Raw genomic sequence first — 18,981 nt, 5'->3', positions numbered from 1 at the left:
CCCCTCCCGGCTTCGGAGACCGCTAGTCGGCCAGCGCGCATGCCCGGGGCGGGGCGCTGGGCGGGAGCGCGGAGCCGGCGCGGGGGACGGCGGCGCGGAGTCCGCGGGTCCGCCCGCCAGCCCCGCCGGAGGCAGCCGAGGCCGCTCGGGCGGCGGCGGCAGCGGCAGCGGCAGCGGCAGCGGCTGGAGCTGGAGCGCAGCGCGCCAAGGAGACGAGCGGTGGCACAGCAGGGTAGGTGCCGAGCCCGCACCTGCTGCCCGCTATGGGCGGGCGGCGGCGACCCCATTCCTCTGCCCGCGGCCGCCCCAGAGCCGCTGTCCAGGGTCCTGGAACCACCTGGGTGGAGGGGCTCGCGCACCGTGCGAGGCGTGTGCCCAGCGTGCGCCGGTGTGTGTGTGTGCGCGCGCGGCCGGGGGCGGCGGGTGTCCATTTCCAGGCTCCTCGCAGGGGTGGGGCGGGGCGGGGGCGGGTCCCGCAGCCTGGGGCCCGGCGCTCGAGGGACCTTGAGGGCCAACCCTCCCTGTGTGTAGGACCCGGACCCTGCGCCCGGCCTCGCCGCGTGCGGCCGCATTGTTCGACAGGGTTGTGCGGGAGGGGGCGCTTCCCGCCACCGCGGGGAAGGGGGTCCGCCCGCGTTGATCCATCTGCCCCCTGGAGCGAGCTCTGTGCTCGAGTGGCTCCACTGAAACCACCGGCACTACTGAGCACACTCGCTGTCGCACACTCAGTATGGCATACACTCTGGGGCACCATCACACACCCCATTACACACTCACCGCGTTCATACATGGGCATCCCACTCCCGGGTGAGGCCACGATCTTCTCTCTCTCTCTCTCTCTCTCTCTCTCTTTCTCTTACACACACACACACACACACACACACACACACACACACACTATGGCCCTTGGTCATTCCATCCTACTCATACACACGGCCACCTGTGCACCCACCCAGTACACTAAGTGGGAGCCTTGTGTATATACCCAGGCATAGCTACGCATTCACACCGGCCATTGCCTATCACAGAACACCCAACTCAACAATAGTCCCTTATCACAACACACTCACAGCCACCCTGCTCTGACGTGCTTCTGCCCATTCACATTTGCTCATGGTATCCCTCACATAACCCTAGACCCTGGAGTAGGCTGTGCACACACTCCCTCTCCCACACTCTCCATATCTTAGCTTGCTGCCCATCCCCTGCACTCACTCAGCCCAAGTATGTGCACCCCTGATTGTCCACTCTTGCCCTCTTGTGGATGAACGGATGGATGGTCTGGGTCCATTTCTGGAAAAAGGTATGGCTGTCACCCTTTGCTAGACTCTTTCTCCCCTACGGCCCTAGGCAGGAAGCTTTGCTGCTCCAAGGATACTAGGAGACAAGGGGCGGAGAGGGTGAGGGGCAGCAGACCCAGATTGTCAGACACACACACACAGGCATACACTCACACCTTCTGGAGTACTGCAAGCCTTTGTTGGTCTCATCACCATGGGAGGAGGTGTTTGCAGGTGCCTGGCAGCCCTGGCTTCATATAGAGAAGAAGGAACGGACTGGCCAGGTCTCTGGGCTGGAAGAAGAATTCACAGGGGCTCCCCTGCCCAAGCACCTGTGCCTACAGCCAGGCCAGCTCTCCATGAGTGAGACCCTGAGGCCATGTGGCCACACGTGTGTACACCCACAGGGTCCAAGTGGCCCCCACAAGACATAAAGACATAGGCCATTCTGCACATACAAGTTGCATGTATACACACGCAAGCTTTTCTTGAGCAGAATGCAGGAGCCAGGTCCTGCCTCTCCAGGCTGGCTTAAGCTGGCACAGACATCCATAAGCAGTCTGCATGCTCCTCTGCATGCGAGGTGAGCTGGCCCATACACCTAGGGGATCATTTCAATCTTCTACCTCAGTCAGGCCACATAAGTGTGCAGGCTTATCTGCTCATCTTGGTGGGCGTGTATCTGTTGGGACATGCTTCCTCACGTCCAAGGGATCAGGAGGACCCTTGGCCTGACCCCAAAAAGCAGAAAGGGGCTTTAAGAGCCAAGCGTCAGTGTCCAAAATCTTAGCTGATACAAGCAGGAAGAACCCAAGATTTGGGTTGAGACACAACAGGCTCTGAACCACAACCCCCGGCACCAGCTGTGTGCCCTTGGTCAAGTCTTTTTTTCCCTTTGACTTCAGTGTCTTCATCTGTGAAATGGGATGATAATGCCCCCCCACCCCCCCGCCATGAGATCGTTGTGGAGTCTAGATGACAAAATAAGCCTGAGAGTGCTGGGCCCAGGGCTGAGCACACAGTGGGGAAAATGATGGAGCTGGGTTCCAGTGCGAGGGTAGGGCATAAGGAGGGGGTGCCCCAGGCCTGGGCTGCCTCTTGGAGAAGTGGCTTGAGGATACTGAGGCTCCATCAAGAGCCAGGAAGCACCCAGTAGAACTGTGAGCAGCAGAGCCTCTGAGAATGGTGTCTTGGCAGATCTTAAACCCAGGGCTGGGCCAGCAATTCTAGATATAACTACATCCCTTCCCCCATTTCACAGACTTTGGCCCAGACTGGAAATATTCACTCAAATTCATGGAGCAAGTCAGTGACCAAACTGGCACCTGACGCCACATCTTTCTAATGCCCTGACCAGGCTCTTTGTCCCTACCCCAGACCTTCTAGCATGTCAGAAAACAGCAAGCTGGGAACTGAGAAGCCAAACTCTTCTGGGGGGGGGGGGGGGTGCGGGTGGCGCTTTCAGAAGAGGCGTGTTACCCTCTGGGCCATGCCTGCCTCTCAGTGTCCACTTCTGGAAAATAAGAACACAGCACCTGCCTGGAAGGTGTATGGGGCCTGCACATAGTAAACATACTACAGGCTTGATGTGTGTGAGGTCATCTCCCACCCTTCTCAGCATCTAGGTCAAGTGTCAAAATTCAGGTGGCTAGAGGCCAAGGGGATAGCCTACATGAGAAGCTGGCTACAAGAAAAACCTTCAATGATCGATAGTAACGGGCAGCCAGCCTCAGTGTCCAGGACCCCATAGGGAGGGGTGGAGATTGTGGCTCGTTGGAGAGTGCACCCCCATCCAAGAAGGCAGCCACTGCTTGGCTCCAGCTGACTGTTGGCATGCAGGAAGCATGCTCAGATTGCCAAATTCTAGTTTTCTAAGAGAATCTGGAAATCTGATTTTGCACATGAAATCTTACAATTTTTAAATGTCGATCAGTTAATTCCTTTAAAAATTTCTTCTTAGCACTCTGGGTCAAACAAGCAGGTCTGAGGGCGAGATTTTGCCAGTTTGTGCCCCTGCTGTAGCTATCTCCCCCCCCCCCCCCCCCGCCCCATCCCCTGCCCCCTCCTGGGAGCACAGCTGGGCTCTGACAGGCTGAGTAGATAAAAACAGGCCTTCCGTGTACACAGCCCAGCCCCAAAGTGAGCAGAGCCCCGCACGCCCCTCATCTTCTCTAATCCTCACAACAGCCCTGTGGGAGCAGGGGAGGCCTTGTCAGGGTCCCCAGTGAGGAGAAGGGACATGCCTGTGCTCATAGAGTTGCTAAGTAGGGAACTGCTTCCTCCTGCTCCCCTTCCGACTTCACTCCATTCACTCCAGCCGCTCTGGACTTTGTATGGCTACTTCAGATGCTGCCCCCAAACCAAGTGCCCCACTGTTGTCTACAAGATGGCCCCTACCCCAGGGTCCCCATTTTGGTGATGACCCTCATCCACCCAAGTCCCATAAGCCCAAAGTCTGGGGGACACAGTGATGAATGGTCTCAGCTGTGTCCCCATTCAGGGACTCGAGGTCTAAGCAGGGACCTAGAGGTATAAACGGCACATAACGTGTGTCTGGCTAGGGGAAGAAGAAGAGGCCATAGGAACTCCAAGGAAGCTAGTGGACAAAGAAAGCTCACTGGAGGAGGAGGTGTTTGAACGGGGGCCTGAAGGTTTAATGAGAGCCAGGCAAGAAGGTGTGCAGAGGCTGAGATGCGAGAGACTGTGAAGCCATGGATAAGCCCAGAGAGGTCGTGGTGCATGTGTGTGTGTTTGTACGCACTTTGGGGAAGTGCATACTGAAAGATAAAGCTTAGTGGGTAAGTAACTACACAGGGGCTTGGAAGCACATTATAGAATTGGACTCAACCCTAAAAGTAATAGGGAGTCACTAAGGTTTCTTTTTTCCCCCATTTTTAAAAAGAGTGATATGTGCACACATAACCAAAATTTCATGAATCACAAAGGGGCATAGGAAAGAAAGAAAGAAAGAAAGGAAGGAAGGAAGGAAGGAAGGAAGGAAGGAAGGAAGGAAGGAAGGAAGGAAGGAAGAAAGAAAAGGAAAGAAGGAAAGAAAGAAGGAAAGAAAGAAGGAAAGAAAGAAAGAAAAGAAAAAAAGTCTCTTCCACCTCTGGATCCCTGGTCTCACTTCCCAGAGGCGATTGCTACTAAATTTCATGGGTTTCCTTCCAGAAATTTTCTTTTTATAAATAAACCCATATATGTGTATCTGACCCTTTTTGTATCTGTATGCATGGGGTCCCACTAGCCAGGCTGTCCCTGGATTTTTTCACTTAATTTATCTTGGGCATCCTTCCTCATCACTCCGTACACTCTGACAGCTGTGGGGGCTCCGTGTGGCTGTCTCACATTTCATGAATTAGCTTCTTGGTTTTCTTCTCGTCACCAACCGTGTTCTCTTGCACCCTCGGTGCACCACCGATCCTTCCTCATGACCATGCCTGGAGGTGGGCTTGCTGACCTAAATGCCAAGTACACTGTAAACTTTGATGGGAATTGACAAATATCTTTCCAAAAAGATTACAACCAGTTTACTTTCCCAGCAAGAACAAAGACGGGTTGGAGCCAATGAGCGGCATAGTTGGACCAACATATTAGAAAGATCATTCAGTCCTTTGTTTAACAAATATTCATAGGGAGCTACTTGCTTACTCTATGCCAATCATTGTTCTCAACCCTGAGCTTATATCCATAAACATGACAACGTTCCCATCCTCCTGCAGCTGACATTCTAATGGGAGAGACAAACCACAAGTAATAAACAACTGTATGTAATATGTCAGATGGTGACAGGTACTATGAAGAAAACTGAGCAAGACAAGGGCGATGGAGAGTGCCACAGTGCTGGGGACTATGGGTCAGGGAAGGTCCCAGGAAGGCGACCATGAAGATATTGGGAGAGAAGCCCTTCCAGGCAGAGGAAACAGCCAGTGCAAAAGCCCCAAGGCAGCGGGTGTCCAACGACCAGCAAGGCAGCCGGTGTGGCTGAAGCAGCATAATTGAAAGTAGTAGGGGGGCGCCTGGGTGGCTCAGTCGGTTGAGCATCCAACTCTTCATTTTGGCTCAGGTCATGATCTCACGGTTTCGTGAGTTTGGGCCCCACATCGGGGTCTGTGCTGGCAGCTCGAAGCTTGCTTGGAATTCTCTTTCTCTCTTCTTCTTCTTTCTCTGCCCTGCCCTCACTCATGCTGGCTCTGTCCTCTCAAAATAAATAAAAATTTTTAAAAATTAAGAAAAAAAAAAAGTAGTAGGAGACAAGGCCAAGATCAGTGATGGGGCCAGAAGATGCAGGGACATGTAAGGAGTTTACTTTTACTTCACACAGGATGGGGAGACACTACATGGTTCTGAGCAGAAGAGGGATGATCTGCCTTGGATCTTGCTAAGATCCTTCCAGCTGCTGTGTTGAGAATGAACTGTTCGGAGCAAAGGAGAAAGCCAGGATAATCCAGGTGGGAGATAGTGTGAGTTTAGCTCAGGAGATATTCTGGATATATTCTGAAGGGAGATCCATTATGTTTTGCTGATGGATGGGATGTGGGGTGTGTGAGAAAAGTCAAGGGTGACTCTAGGGCTTTTGACCCGAGCATTAGTGAGGTGGCTTTGGGAACGATGTCAGGCAGAGCAGGTCTGGGGGGGACCCAGTGCCCTGCTCACTCTGGCTGCTGATATGTAGTGGGATGGAGTTGCTCACAGATCCAGCTGCCTGCCAGATCCTCTCCCTGGATGTCCCCCAGACACCACACGCTCAGCTTGTCTAAAACACAACTCTGTTTTCCCCCAGATCTCCTGGCTCACACACACACCCCCACCCTGGCCAGAATCCTGAGGGTCGCCCCTACTGTCACCTCCTACAGCTGGCTGGCTCTTGTCAGTTTTCCCCAAGATTGCTCAATTCTGCCAACTCTCTTTCCCTGGGACCTTTACTGTACCAGCTCTCTAGATTATTGCAGAGAAGGGCTGGGTGGAATGAATGAAGAGTTGGAAGGATGAGAGATTAAAGAATGATTGGCTAACCCCTCTCCTCCAGCCTCCACCCCAGAGCAGTCTTTGAAAGCACACATTTCAGACTATGTCCCTCAACGATAAACCATTCACGTCTCCCCAGGGCCTACACAGACCCAAACTGGTGGGCTACAGACGTGTTTTGTTTGACCCACATAGTGTTGTTTTTCTTGTTTAACCTTGAATTAGGGTATTTTACATTAAACTTCTGGATTTCCTGCTGCTCACTGATACTACCAGGATGTACTTCTCCAAAGCAGTCCTTGGCTGGTGGAGTAGTGGCCCCCACTTCAGACAGGGCATGCACTCTCTGGTTTGTCCCTTTCCCCACCATTTCCTATTGTTTTCTATCCAGCCTGCTCCCCTCACTTAAATTACCTGCCTGGCCCCTATGGCATCAGAGTTTGTGACTCATGGTCTGGAAGACAAAAGCGTAACTTCTAGGTAGCATGCTGCACGGGGTGGGCTGACGAGGTAGATGAAGGGTGCGTGCTGCATGGGTGATGGTACATAAGCTGAAAAGTTAGTTGCGAAGGGCCTTGAATGCCATTTTAAGAAGTCTGACCTTTATCCAGAGGGCCACTGGGAGCAGAGAAGCAGGGGAGTGATATGGTGGGACAGGAGTGGACCAGATGGGGGCAGAGAACCCAGAGGAGGCCCAGCTGCTAGAAGACAGGTGGGAAGGAGAATATAGAGACTCCTCCCCACTAGGTCGTCCTGAGTCTGAGTCTGTTTTCTCTGTATTTCAGAACCAGATAGCAGCCTGGGGCACAGGTATGGTCACGAGGGCAGTTGGGCAGTGCTGAAGACCCAGCCTGGCTCCAGCTTCTTTGAAAGAACTCCAGCCCCCCAGCACCTCAGCCCACAGCCCTCTGCTGCCCACAGGATGGGAGCCTGGGGGCTGGGAACCCAGCCATGAGGGACTCCTGCCCCTCCCAGCAAAAGGCCAGCCCTGCACTCCTGAGGCACACCCCTACCCAAAGCCCAGGCATGGACTCTAGACACAGCAGCCCCATTGGGGCTGGGGAAGGGGCCTCCTGTTCTGAGGGCCCTGGCAGGAGCTTGGCCTGCCCCTCCCTGACCTGCATCCCTCCCCAAGAGGCAGCCACCAAGGAGACATTGGGGGCACATGGAGCCTTGATCTCAGGGACACAAGAAACCACCTTCTCTGGGAAGCCAGACCCTGTGTCCTCAGTGAACACTGATCTCTCATCCTTGGAGAATAGAAATCCTGTGTTTTTAGAGAAGATGGAATCCAAGTCTTCAAAGCAGGCAGATTCCACTTCCATGGGAGAGGAAGATGCTGGGCCCTTGAGAAAGGCAGAATCCATGTTTATAGTAAAAACAGAGCCTGCAGTCTTGGGAAAAGGGGATCCTGTGGCTCCTAGAAGGATGGACCCTGTGACCCCAAGAAAGGAGGATCCTGGATCCTTGGGAAAGGTAGATCCTGTGTGTTCTGACAAGGTGGATACAGTGTCCCCAGGGAAGGAGGATCCTGTATCTGCTACCAAAGTGGATCCTGAGTTCCCAAGAAAGGAGGAGCCCAGGTATTCAGGAAAAGAGCTTCCTGTGGCCTCAAGAGAGGTGGCTTCTGTATCTGTGAGAAAGGCAGATCTTGTGTCCTTGAGAAAGAAAGATCCTGGGCCCTCAAGAAAGATGGATCCTGTGTCCTTGCTAAACGCAGATGCTGCATCTTCAGAAAAGACAGACCCTGGGTCTTTGGGAACACTGACTCCAGGGTCATCAGGCAAAACTGAGCCTGTATCCCCTGGAATAGTAGCTCTGGGGTCCTCAGGAAGGATGGATCCTACTCGCTTGGGGATGACAGATCCTGCATCTATGGGAAATACAGAAATTGTGTCCCCCACAAAAGAGGACCCTCAGTTCCTGGGGAAGGTGGATCCTGCCTCCTCAGGAAAGGAAGATTCCATGTCGGCGAGAGTGATAAAAACTATGTCTGCTGGGCAGATGGGTCCTGTATTTTCAGGAAAGATGGAACCCACATCTTTGAAAAATATGGATCCTGTGTCTTCAGGCAGGGTGGGACCGGTTTCTTTGGGGAAGGTGGAGCCTGTGTCCTCAGGAAAGCCAGAGCCCTTGTCTCCCGGGCAGGCAGAGCCAATGTCCATGGGAAAGACAGAGACCGTATCATCACAAAAGGAAGACCCAGTATCCTCCACAAAGGTGGACCCCATTTCTCTGGGAAATACAAAAACAGCATCTTCTGGAAAAGTGAACCCTGAATCGAAAGGAAGAATAGACCCAGTGCCCTCAGGTCCAGAGACTCCCAAATTCGTGGGGACAGCAGGACTCTCATCCTCTGTAAAAGGCGAGGCAGTGACTGGGGGGGAAGCAGATCCACTGTCCTCAGAGAAGGCAGGTCCTATGGCCTCTGGAATGGTGGGTCCCACAGCCTCAGGGAAGGCTGATCCCCTGGCCTTGGGCAAGGCAGACACTGTGAACAGAGGGAAGGCAGAAACTATTCCCCCTGGGGAACTGGACTCTGTGTCTTCAGGAAAAGGGGACCCCACGACTCTAGAAAAAACTGTCCTGGCATCCTTGGGAAAAGCAGAAACTGTGCCAGAGGAAAAGGTGGATCCTGTGCCTCCAGAAAAGGGGAATCCTATGAACTCTGTAAAGGTGGATCCCCGGGCCTCGGGGAAGGCAGAACCCAAGTCTGAGGGCAAAGCAGAAACAAAGCCCCTTGGGCAGGAGGGCCCTGCGGAAAAAGCAGAGGCTGCATCTCTGCAGAAGGAAAAGCCACTGGCTTTGGAGAAAGGGGAGCCAGAATCCTCAGGAAAAGCAGACCCTATTGCCTCTGGGAAAGTGGAGCCTGCGGTCCTGGGGAAGGCCAACGCTCCAAGCAAAGCAGAGCCCTCATCCTCCGGGAAGTTGGGCTCCCTGCCTCTGGAGAAGGCGGAGGCCTCCTCTTCCAGGCAGTCAGATGGCAAACCCTGCGGCCCAGGCGCTTCTCCCGCGGGTGCCGGTAGCGGCGGAGGCCTCCTGGAGCCAGCGCCCAGCACAGCGGTCTCCAGCCCAGGCCAGAAAGACCCGAAGGTCGCTGGGACCGAGAGAAGCCCCGGCCCAGAGGCCGCAGGGCCCCCGGTGGGGCCACGGACTCGCGACAACTTCACTAAGGCGCCGTCGTGGGAGGCCAGCGCCCCGCCGCCGCGCGAGGACGCGGGCACGCAGGCGGGCGCACAGGCCTGCGTGTCGGTGGCCGTGAGCCCCATGTCTCCGCAGGACGGCGCGGGCGGCCCGGCCTTCAGCTTCCAGGCGGCGCCTCGCGCGCCCAGCCCCGCGCCCAGGCCGCCCTCGCGCCGGGACGCGGGCCTGCAGGTGTCGCTGGGCGCCGCCGAGACGCGCTCGGTGGCCACCGGGCCCATGACGCCGCAGGCAGCCGCGCCGCCCGCCGCGCCGCCCGCCTTCCCCGAAGTGCGGGTGCGGCCCGGCTCCGCACTGGCAGCCGCCGTGGCGCCCCAGGAAGCGGCCGAGCCCGTGCGCGACGTGAGCTGGGACGAAAAGGGCATGACGTGGGAGGTGTACGGTGCCTCCATGGAGGTGGAGGTGCTGGGCATGGCCATCCAGAAGCATCTGGAGCGACAGATCGAGGAGCACGGCCGCCAAGGGGCGCCCGCACCGCCGCCCGCCGCCCGTCCGGGCCCCGGCCGTGCAGGCTCAGTGCGCGCCGCGCCCCCAGAGGGTCCCGCCAAGCGCCCGCCTGGCCTCTTCCGCGCGCTGCTGCAGAGTGTGCGCCGCCCGCGGTGCTGCTCCCGAGCCGGACCCACGGCCGAGTGATCTCCTCCCCTTTCGTACGCCCGGGTTTCCAACCTTTTCAGGTTCCCTTCTTGACCCCAAGCTCCTAGAAGGGATCCCTTAGACGGGCGGGAGGCCCACGAGGGGTGGGCAGCCTCTAGGGCCTTCTCATCCTTTTCTTTCCAGCCTCCTCCCCCGCCAGCCACACAAATGAACCCTCGCTACCCAGCCCCCTCGTGGTCATGAGACCACGAACCCAGCCCTGACACCCACCCTCCTGTCCCCTTACAGCTCTCAGCTCCACTCCCTCCGGGTCACGCTGGGTGACCTCGGGGCCCTGCTCAGCAGGCCCAGCCCTGAGAGCTGAGGCAGGCTCCTGAGATGTCCAGATTGGTAGGCTGAAGTCATCAGTGGCCGCCCGGTCCCCAGAACAGGAGAGACTGTACAAAAGCTCCAAGTGTGCAAGGATTGGTGTGTGAGATCCCTGAGTGTGCAAGGCTCCAAATGTGAGGCCCCTGGAAGAGCGTGAGTGTGTGTCCATGCAGTGGGCTGGCCCCCATGGCCCCGGGCATGTCTTGCATGCTGGTAGTCATCCCCAATTCCTGTCTCCCTCTCACCTGGCCCCATCCCCAGCCCTATCTCCACCCTCACTGGACACTTGTTCACAATTCCTGACAGGGGGAAGGCAGCTGCAGGGGTGCCCCTGGGGGGGCACAGTTCTAAGAGTCGCAGAAAGGTCAGAGGCTCTCAGACAGGTCTGGGAATCACAGACAGAAGCTCGTGGAAGGTCTTGGGTCCCAGGCAGCCTGACAGCTGGTCTTGGGTATTGGGGGCAGGACGGAGAGCTCATTCTACAACCCCAGTTGTCCTCTCAAGGCTGCCCTCTCCCACCCCTCGTCCCCCCTGTGCTGTGAGCCCCACGAGTCCCTTGTGATCACTCAATACCCGTTTCCCCCCACCCCTCCAGCCACAGTTTTTGGCTACAAACTGTCACAATATACATTGGTAATAAAAATTTCCCCCAACTGTTGTCAGCTGTGATTGGCTACAGGCAGAACGGGGGCAGAGCAGCAAGATATATTGTTGTGTTCAGGGAGGGGTAGGTGTCATTTGGGGGTGACAAGACCTCTTCCAAGGTGCAACGGAAGAGCGGGGGCCATGTGGGGTTCTGCAGCCTGGGTCCTGTGGCAGCGACATCACAGGTCTGTGGTGTCCAGGCCAGCATTGGTGAAGGAGAGCTCCTGCTGTCCATCTGTGTCCACCTTCCTTCCTGACAGCACTGCACCCAGGGGTTCCGTATCTAGCTCCACTGGACTGTGTAGGGGCTCCTTCTGTGGGGAGAAGGAGGGAAGGTGTGAAGGCAGAGACAAGATGGGGTGATTTCCTCAGTCCTTAGTGAAGTGGGCCTTCAAGCCCACGACAGGTGGCTCCTTTACAGGGGTCCCGCCTGTTCCTCCTAGGGCCTCAGTTTCCTGGCTGTGTCCCAGAGGTGGCGACAGCCCCTAGTGGTGCAGACATGCTCAGGTGAAGGGGTGGGCCTGAAGGGGGTCTGTTCTGGCCTTTGCCCCAATCCACGGGCAGAGGAGCACTTTGGTGTTCTTCCCAGTCCTGAATAACACCAGGCCCTGTGTCCTGGGCCGAGGAGCCAGTCCTGTCCACTACCTGCCACCTGCATCCCAAGGCAGGCCACCGTGCTGGGCACAGTCCGTCCGTGACCTCAAGTCCCCACAGGAGCCCCCTGGGGGAGGGATCACGTACCCCGCTTTACAGATGGCTGAGGCTCAGAGGGATCGCATGGCCAGGAAGAGGCAGAGCAGGGTTTGGATCACTGGTTGTTTTGGCTCTAAAGCCTGTCCATCGCTGCCTCTGGTTGAATTTGGCATCTCCTTCTGCCACAGTTAGAGGGACACAGCCCACCCAGGGTCCCACCTGCAGTTCATTATGGCGTGCACTCCCTAATTGGTTCTAATTGAACCAACTCGTCTATTGAACAAATGATGGCACTGCTGATTATTCGAGCCTACACCCTGCCAGCTTTCATATAAAGGGTATGAACAGAGGGAACCAGGTTTTTTAGCACTTGTGTCATGCCAGGTGGTTTTTTATACCCACTCAAACTTCATCCTCACAAAGTCCTGCATGGTTAGTGTTCTCATCCCCATTTACAGATGAGAAAACTGAGAGCTAGAAGGAAGCCGCCCAACCAGAGTCACGGCGAATGAGTAGAAGAGCAAGGATTGGACCCCATTCCGAAGCCATGGGGCTTCCCGGGGCCTGGCGCAGGGACATGCCCATGTCATCAGCAGGTCCTTCAGCTCTGTCCTGAACCCCGCCCCTTCAGAGAAGGACCCCAAGTCAGAAGCCCCAGGCACCCACTCATCCCCCATCTTGCCTTGGTTTTCTGCTTGTCCTTTTCCAGGTCCACAGAGTTGTCATCCAGGGAATTGAGGCTGTGGGGGAGATGGTGGGGCTCACATAGTTAGCAGCCCCAGTCCTCCCTGTCTGTGGCCAAGAACCACCATTGCCTCCATCACCACCACCACCGACCAGCCTGGCTGTGCGGGCCACTGCTCACCTCATGTGGTCTAGGTCACTGGAGGAGGATAGGGACTCGAAGTTCAGATCCTTTGTGGGGAGGTTCAGCATAGGGTTGGCCCTGGAGAGAAGGCCTGTTTAAGCAGTTGGGAGCCTCAGACACCGCACGGGGCCTCTTACCCACCCTTTGACCCCCGCTCACCGCTCAGTGGTATACATGTTAGTCCCAGGGATGGCAGAAGCTGAGGGCATCACCCCTGCTGCTGTCCTCCGGGCCTCTTTGGCAGCCTTCATAGCCCGAAGCTTTCGGTGGTAGCTGTGGAGAACCAGGAGGAGGTGGGGCGCTACTCTCCCTGCACACCCACTGTGTGCCTAGTGCAGGCCCTGCGAGTGTGACTTCACAACAACCCTGGCAGGTGAGAGTGTTAGCTCTATGTACGGAGGGTACAAGTAGGAGCCAGAGATAGGATATGATTTGCCAAAGGCCACAGCTGGCCAGCGACAAGACCTGGAGTCAAATCCAGAGGTGGCTGCTGCCTCCAAATATATTGGAAAGGGGAAAAGAAGCAGTATTTATAAATGGATAGTATGTGCCAGACATCCTGCTGGTTGCAAGATGCACACTGCTTCCTTGTGTGCTTTGAGGAATCTAGTGTTGTGCTCATTCTGCAGATGCGGAAACTGAGGCTTAGGGAGGGAGAGATGAGCTGTCCAAGTTGTCACGACAGGTCTCTGGGGATTAAATACAGGTATACCAGACGCCTACACCCAAGCTCTTTCTACCCACCATATGTCTTAGATGGTGGGAAAGGTGGGGTTGAAGACGGAAGGGGTGATGGGAGCAATACCTCTTCCGGGTGCACACAAGGGCCACAGTCATGATCACGATGACCAGCAGCAAAGCCACTCCCAATCCTATGATGACACTGCTGAGCAGCTTTGGCAGGTCTGACTCCTGGCTCTCCTGGGAGCCCTGGAGAAGAAGCATGAGGGAGGTTGTGGGTTGACATTCCCCCTCCCAATGCCCCCATTACCTCCACCATGCTGACACTCACCAGCACCACCAGCCCCAGCTGCAGCAGCCGCGTCAGGGAGTCCTGGTCATTCCGGATCATCCTGGCCACAGAGCCCCACTCAGGCCCGAGGGACATTGGCATCCCCCAGGCTTCCTGCTCACCCTCCTGCCCACCCCAAGGGCAGCCCCACTCACACACTCAGCTCATCAAGTGTCAGGGCAGACCCATTCGAGAAGACAAAATAGGCATCGAGGTAGGAACGGCCCCGGGCCCTGGAATGGGGCAGGGATGAAAAGTAAACAACCCAGAACCACCCAGCAGGTCCCTCATACTGCTGCTTCTTGTCCTCCAACCACTGGGACTGTGGGCACTCACCGAGTCATGGATTCTATGTCCTGAATGCTCACAACGTAGATAGTAGTCCTGGTGGCCTGAATGAGGGCCCTGCAAAGGGGGAAGATGTCTCAGAGGCATGGGGTAGGGGCCCTAGTACAGCCTGTGGCCAGTGGAATTAGGAATTGTGTTAATTAGAAAGGGGCACCCTCTCTGGACAGCTTCGTTGGCTAAGCAGGTAACACCTCTGCAAATCAGGCAAGGCAGCCCCTTCCTTTGGGGCTGGGTTTATGACTTAGCAAGCAGAATGCCCTTGTGCAGTGCACAGCCTTCACAACTGTACATGGCGGCCCTATTTAGGCCTCTCTCTACCCAGCCAACCCTAGGCTTCTAGGAGCATTGAGAAAGGAACTGCAGGTACAAGTACTGGATCAAAGACAGAGACAAAATCAGGGGTAGGTCGGGGACAGAATCGACATACATTCCATCCAGGTCCTGTCAGGGATCAGACTCCCAGGCCCTGTTCTTCCCCACAGGCCCCTCTGGATGCCCCAGACCTACGCTGTAATCTCTTCCATGTTGGCGCCCACCTCCTCCTTGTTCATGGAGAACTGCAACCTTACACGGTAACTTTGGTCCACAGTGAAGAGCTACAGGAGGAAGGCATGGTGAAGATGAGGCACGAGGGACCTGGGAGCAGGCAGAGGGTACTAGAGGCAGGGCCAAACACTCACATTCAGGGTGATAATGGCTTCCTGAGCAGGACCCACAGAAGGTCTGTCCCGGGCCTCGACTGTCACTTGGTAGGTGCCTTGGAGGGTGGAATCGAGGTTGGTCACCAGCCTATTGGAGATGGAAGAGCACAGCTTGGTCTTGGGACCCAACTGAAGTCCTCTGGAACCTACTTATGTACCTGCTAGGATGAGGAACTCACTGTCTTGAGGCCCTCCCTTGGGTCCCCCCCCCCCCCATCCAGGGGCTGCCCACAGTTACTCAATGTTGCCAATGAACACATTGGCCTCCAATGAGGTGGAGACCCGGAAGAAGCCCTGGAAAGGGGTCATGGTCCCATCCTTGGCGATGAAATCCACTTGGAAGATGGAGAACAGGATGGCCCCGTTGTTCCCTGAGTCATCGTCTTTGGCCTGGGAGAAAGAGTGGATGGCACCTGGGAGCCAGGCTAGGCACCCCTCCACCCCCAGCAGGACTCAGCAGCTAAGATGGCCTGGGAGACTGGTCCCATTATCTCCATCAGCCTTCTCCAGGCCACCTCAACTAAGCAAACATTTTAGGCAATGTTCTTGCTCTGCAAATCCAGGTTTGGACAAGTCCCTGCTTCTGGCCCCCTAACTCATCAAGTCACTGCCCAAAGCCCTTCCCATGTGGAAATCCTGCCTTGCTTCCCCTCACCCACTGCCACACACACACACACACACACACACACACACAAGCACAAGGACACTCAAATTTCCTGAGTAGCTACTGTGTGCCAGGCACCTTCCCTTAGACCCCTCATTTCAGTATTTACCGAAATTGGTACAAATTCCCCTAGTAGGCCATGAAAGCGGAGGTGAGGGCACAAACATTCTTATTCATTCTACCGCCTTTAGAGAAAAATATCCCAACATACAGACCATGAGCCTACTGTTCAGAACGAAGCCAAAACTGGTGTTTATGTTTCAAAAAAGAGCCAATTTAAAGAAAACGGGTCAAAGTTATGGCCAGACTCATGACATTGGACTGCAACCGGCTGAAGATTTGAAGACTCTTTAAGGCTTGAAAGAAAGAACCTGGAGAGGGAGAATTACTATCCCCATTTTGTGAGAAGAAACCAGCACTCTGAGAGAGACGCTGTGCTGCTGAAGGCCCAGCTCGAAGTAGGGAAGGTCAGGCCCAGCCATCTCCAACACGCTTGCGCTTTCCACAGCCCAGGGACTGGCACAGGCATACCACTCATCTGTTAACCCCAAGACTACTGCTGGGAACTGCCAGCTTCTTGCCCAGGAAGGAAACTGAGCTCCAGAAAGGCAGGCAGCTCCCCGGGTCGGTAAGAGGCCCGAGCAGGCCTGGTCCCCAGGGCCGTGTGGGAGGTCTCAGCCTTCTGTGAGGCGTGGCCGGCACCCTCTAACAAACACACCCACATCCAACACCATAAAAACGCTGAAAGTATGTTTATAATTTTACTCTGAAAATTACTTATCTCCAAGGAGCTCATTTAATTTACAGTTGCTCTGATTTCTCCGTATTGCTCAAGAATTCTGGCGTAGTGAAAAAAATCTGGCCTGCAAATGGTTTTTATGGTCATGAAAATTTTTATAAAAACTAAATAACAATTAATGGAGTTGAATCATATCAATCAGGCATGTGTTTGTTTCCATCCTGGGGTTTTCTCTTCATGTGTTGGAGCCAACAAATTTCCTCTCTAGTGTTAAAACATTTTAGGGGCAGCTGAAAGGCCTGAAGGCCTCGGTCCTGTGTCTCCTGGGGCTAACGTGATGGACAAAGGCGGGAGCCAAGGACTTACCTGGACAGAAGCCACCTGCTGGTTGGGCACCACAAGTTCTGGGATGATAACTACAAATGTGGACAAGAAAGGGTCAGTGGAGTCAGGGCCCTTGCCCACTTGTCTGAGGTGCTGACCACAAGCCCAGCTCAGAACTCATTCCCCCAAACTTTCCCTCGACCTCTTTGTCACCAGAAACCCCCATTACAATGGCCTCTGAGCCGCTAGTTAGCAGCTCATCCACCTCCCAGTGTGCAGATAATGAGGAAACTGAGGCCCAGAGAGGGAGGGAGGGACTGGCCCAGGGTCAGATATGAGTTGGGGCAGACCTGGGATAAAAACTCAGATCCCCCCTCCTTTTGAAATCCTGGGAAAGAGTCAGGATTGGGGACCTTTCTTTCTTTCTGAGGGTCCACTTGGGGCCTGAGGAGGGTCTATGGGAGCTACCTAAAGGTAATTCTAGCAGAGTATGGAGGGAAAGGCTGACTGCTTACCAAAAGTCTTATTGTCAGGCAGAAAATAGGGTTTATTATCATTCGTGTCCTCGATGGTGATGGCGAGGCTTCCTAGAGGAACAAGGTTGGCTCGTTCTGGTCTCTAGGCAAAGGCCTGACCCAGAAAGCCTGGGCCTCAGGCACACTCCCAGCTGCCTCCCTCCATGCATCTCCCATTCTCAGCCCCCTCCCCTGCTTTTGACCTGAGGTGTCCACTCAGTCTCCTCTGGCCTTTGTGGCAGGGTGTATCCTCCCCATACTTCAGAGAAGGTAAGCAAGTTGTCCAAGGTCATCCAGCAAGAGCATCAGGCCAGGATTGAGCCCAGCCTGGATATGTCCCACCTGACCCCAACATTGTCCTGACACTTGCTAGCTGTGTAAGCTAGGTTATTGAACTGGCCGCTGTGTGCCTCAGTTTCCTCATCTATAAAATTAGATAGGGATCACCTACCCCACGGTTGTGTGGGAATAACATAAGGAAATGCTTATAAGGTGCTTGGCATAGCTCTTGGCTATAGCAAGTTCTCAAAATATGCTAGCTCTTAATGTGGTTATTATTGCTATCATAATCAAAGGCAGGATACGAGACTCTGAAGCGTGTTCCTTCCTTTACACTGCCTCACAGAATAATAGCATTATTATTTTACACACGTGTTTTCTTTTAATCTGTACAGCCAACCTACTACCCAAGTCCACTTGACAGATGGGTAAACTGAGGCTTAAGGAGGTGTCACAACTTTCCCAGTGACACAGCTGATAAGGGCTGGAGCCAGAATTCGACCCCTGACCTTGTAGGTCCCAGCCCATGGCTGCTATGCCGCAGCCTGCCAGGCCACCTCACCATTGTCACTGTAGGCCTGGAAGCGGAGGTCCGTTGTGAGGTCACAGGCCCGCACGACTAGCGTGACCAGGTCACAGGTCTCATAGTCAATGGCCTCACTCTGATTGATGAACACAGAGCCATTGGCCGACACAGAGAACCAGCCACGGCACAGGCTGCCCACGTTGACCCCAGCCTTGGTGCAGATGACGTTCACAAGCTGTATCTCCAGCTGGGCCATGGTATCCACATCGCGAGCAACCACCTCAGCCACCAGGCCACGCTGCGAGCCATTCTCAGCCACACGGATGCCCCGGAGTGAGGCTGAGTCTAGAGTGGGCGGTTCATCATTCACATCCTCCACAGCCACAAGGATTTCTGCTGTGGCCTCTCTCCCGTGGGGGTCTGGGTTCTCAGCACTCACTGTCAGATTGAAGAAGGGCTGTGTCTCGTAGTCCAGACTCACATCCGAGGGCAGCCAGAGGCGGCCCTCAGCCCACCCAGCCTCCTGCACCCAGCCTTGGAGCACGAAGTTGTTGGCACCACTCCCTGAAAGACTGAAGCTGATGCGGTTGTTGGCTTCCGTCTGATCCGCATCCCAGGCCTTCAGCACGCCCACCAGCTCTCCTGTGGGTGAGGGCAGAGTTCACAGGGACCCCTGGCCCAGGCATCGGTGGCTTCATCTGCTCTCACCTCCCTCAACTGCACCCTGGGGGGACCAGATGCCTCACTGGGCCCCAGCCCCAGTGCCTGGCCTGACCCAGGAAGGACTTACCTGGGTCCCTCTCCTTCACCGAGAAGGAATAGATGGACTGGTTGAAGACGGGCAGATTGTCATTGATGTCCTGTGGGCAGAGGTAGTTCTGAGCCCAGGGACCTCAGGAGCACCCACAGTTCGGCCTCCCCCGAGCCCATCTGAGAAATCGGTGCTTCCTCTGACCCAAGGCACAGAGGCTGTCGGCATCTCCTCAGAGATCACCATCCGCTTTGCAGATGAGAAAAGGGCCTTTGAGAGGACGGAGCTAGCCCAGAGCGCACACCTGGGGCTCACAGACCGGTCGCGGGACCTCTGAAGTTAGTTCTACGATTTCAGGGAGCCCCACCTCCTTCTTGTTTCTCTGACCACAGCTCAGAGCCACCTTAGACCCTGCCTTCCAGAAGGGTGGTTGAGTACCCCCATCAGTGTCCCTGCTGGCCCAGCTCGACTCCCCATCTCTTGGATTTATTGTGTTGGCACCAA

At 55.3% G+C, this 18,981-nt stretch overlaps 2 protein-coding genes across 6 annotated transcripts in view; one reads left to right on the top strand and one right to left on the bottom strand.

Annotated features, from left to right (window-relative positions):
• The first annotated feature begins 96 nt into the window (after positions 1–96).
• GPRIN1 (G protein regulated inducer of neurite outgrowth 1) lies at positions 97–11,065 on the top strand. Of its 4 annotated transcripts, none has more exons than XM_086675686.1 (3): positions 97–232; positions 5,605–5,731; positions 7,034–11,065. In XM_086675686.1, exon 3 carries the CDS (start codon positions 7,200–7,202, stop codon positions 10,080–10,082), a length of 2,883 nt encoding a protein of 960 aa, XP_086531812.1. In that variant the 5' UTR covers positions 97–232; positions 5,605–5,731; positions 7,034–7,199; the 3' UTR covers positions 10,083–11,065. The 4 variants fall into 4 exon arrangements, with proteins under 4 accessions (XP_086531812.1, XP_086531856.1, XP_086531917.1 ...); XM_086675730.1 differs by having other exon boundaries at positions 5,605–5,743; XM_086675791.1 differs by lacking the exon at positions 5,605–5,731 and having other exon boundaries at positions 106–232.
• Positions 11,066–11,101: 36 nt separating this feature from the next.
• CDHR2 (cadherin related family member 2) overlaps positions 11,102–18,981 on the bottom strand; it is a 35,330-nt gene continuing 27,450 nt past the window's right edge. For both annotated transcript variants that reach the window (XM_086675537.1, XM_086675608.1), the window contains 15 exons: positions 18,517–18,586; positions 17,763–18,368; positions 16,922–16,993; positions 16,449–16,498; positions 14,918–15,069; positions 14,659–14,767; positions 14,486–14,574; positions 13,967–14,035; positions 13,786–13,863; positions 13,631–13,691; positions 13,424–13,548; positions 12,778–12,891; positions 12,616–12,696; positions 12,433–12,490; positions 11,102–11,371 (listed from right to left, as the gene is read on the bottom strand). In XM_086675537.1, coding sequence (XP_086531663.1) covers positions 11,237–11,371; positions 12,433–12,490; positions 12,616–12,696; positions 12,778–12,891; positions 13,424–13,548; positions 13,631–13,691; positions 13,786–13,863; positions 13,967–14,035; positions 14,486–14,574; positions 14,659–14,767; positions 14,918–15,069; positions 16,449–16,498; positions 16,922–16,993; positions 17,763–18,368; positions 18,517–18,586 — 1,869 coding nt within the window. In that variant the 3' untranslated portion in view covers positions 11,102–11,236. The remainder of the gene's footprint in view (positions 11,372–12,432; positions 12,491–12,615; positions 12,697–12,777; positions 12,892–13,423; positions 13,549–13,630; positions 13,692–13,785; positions 13,864–13,966; positions 14,036–14,485; positions 14,575–14,658; positions 14,768–14,917; positions 15,070–16,448; positions 16,499–16,921; positions 16,994–17,762; positions 18,369–18,516; positions 18,587–18,981) is intronic.

The sequence above is a fragment of the Puma concolor genome, chromosome A1 (genome assembly GCF_028749965.1).
Source record: "Puma concolor isolate L17-30 chromosome A1, mPumCon1.1.hap2, whole genome shotgun sequence".
NCBI classification, from domain to species: domain Eukaryota; kingdom Metazoa; phylum Chordata; class Mammalia; order Carnivora; family Felidae; genus Puma; species Puma concolor.
The sequence above is the reverse complement of the archived record's forward strand: the minus strand, read 5'-3'. Positions and strand labels throughout refer to the sequence as shown.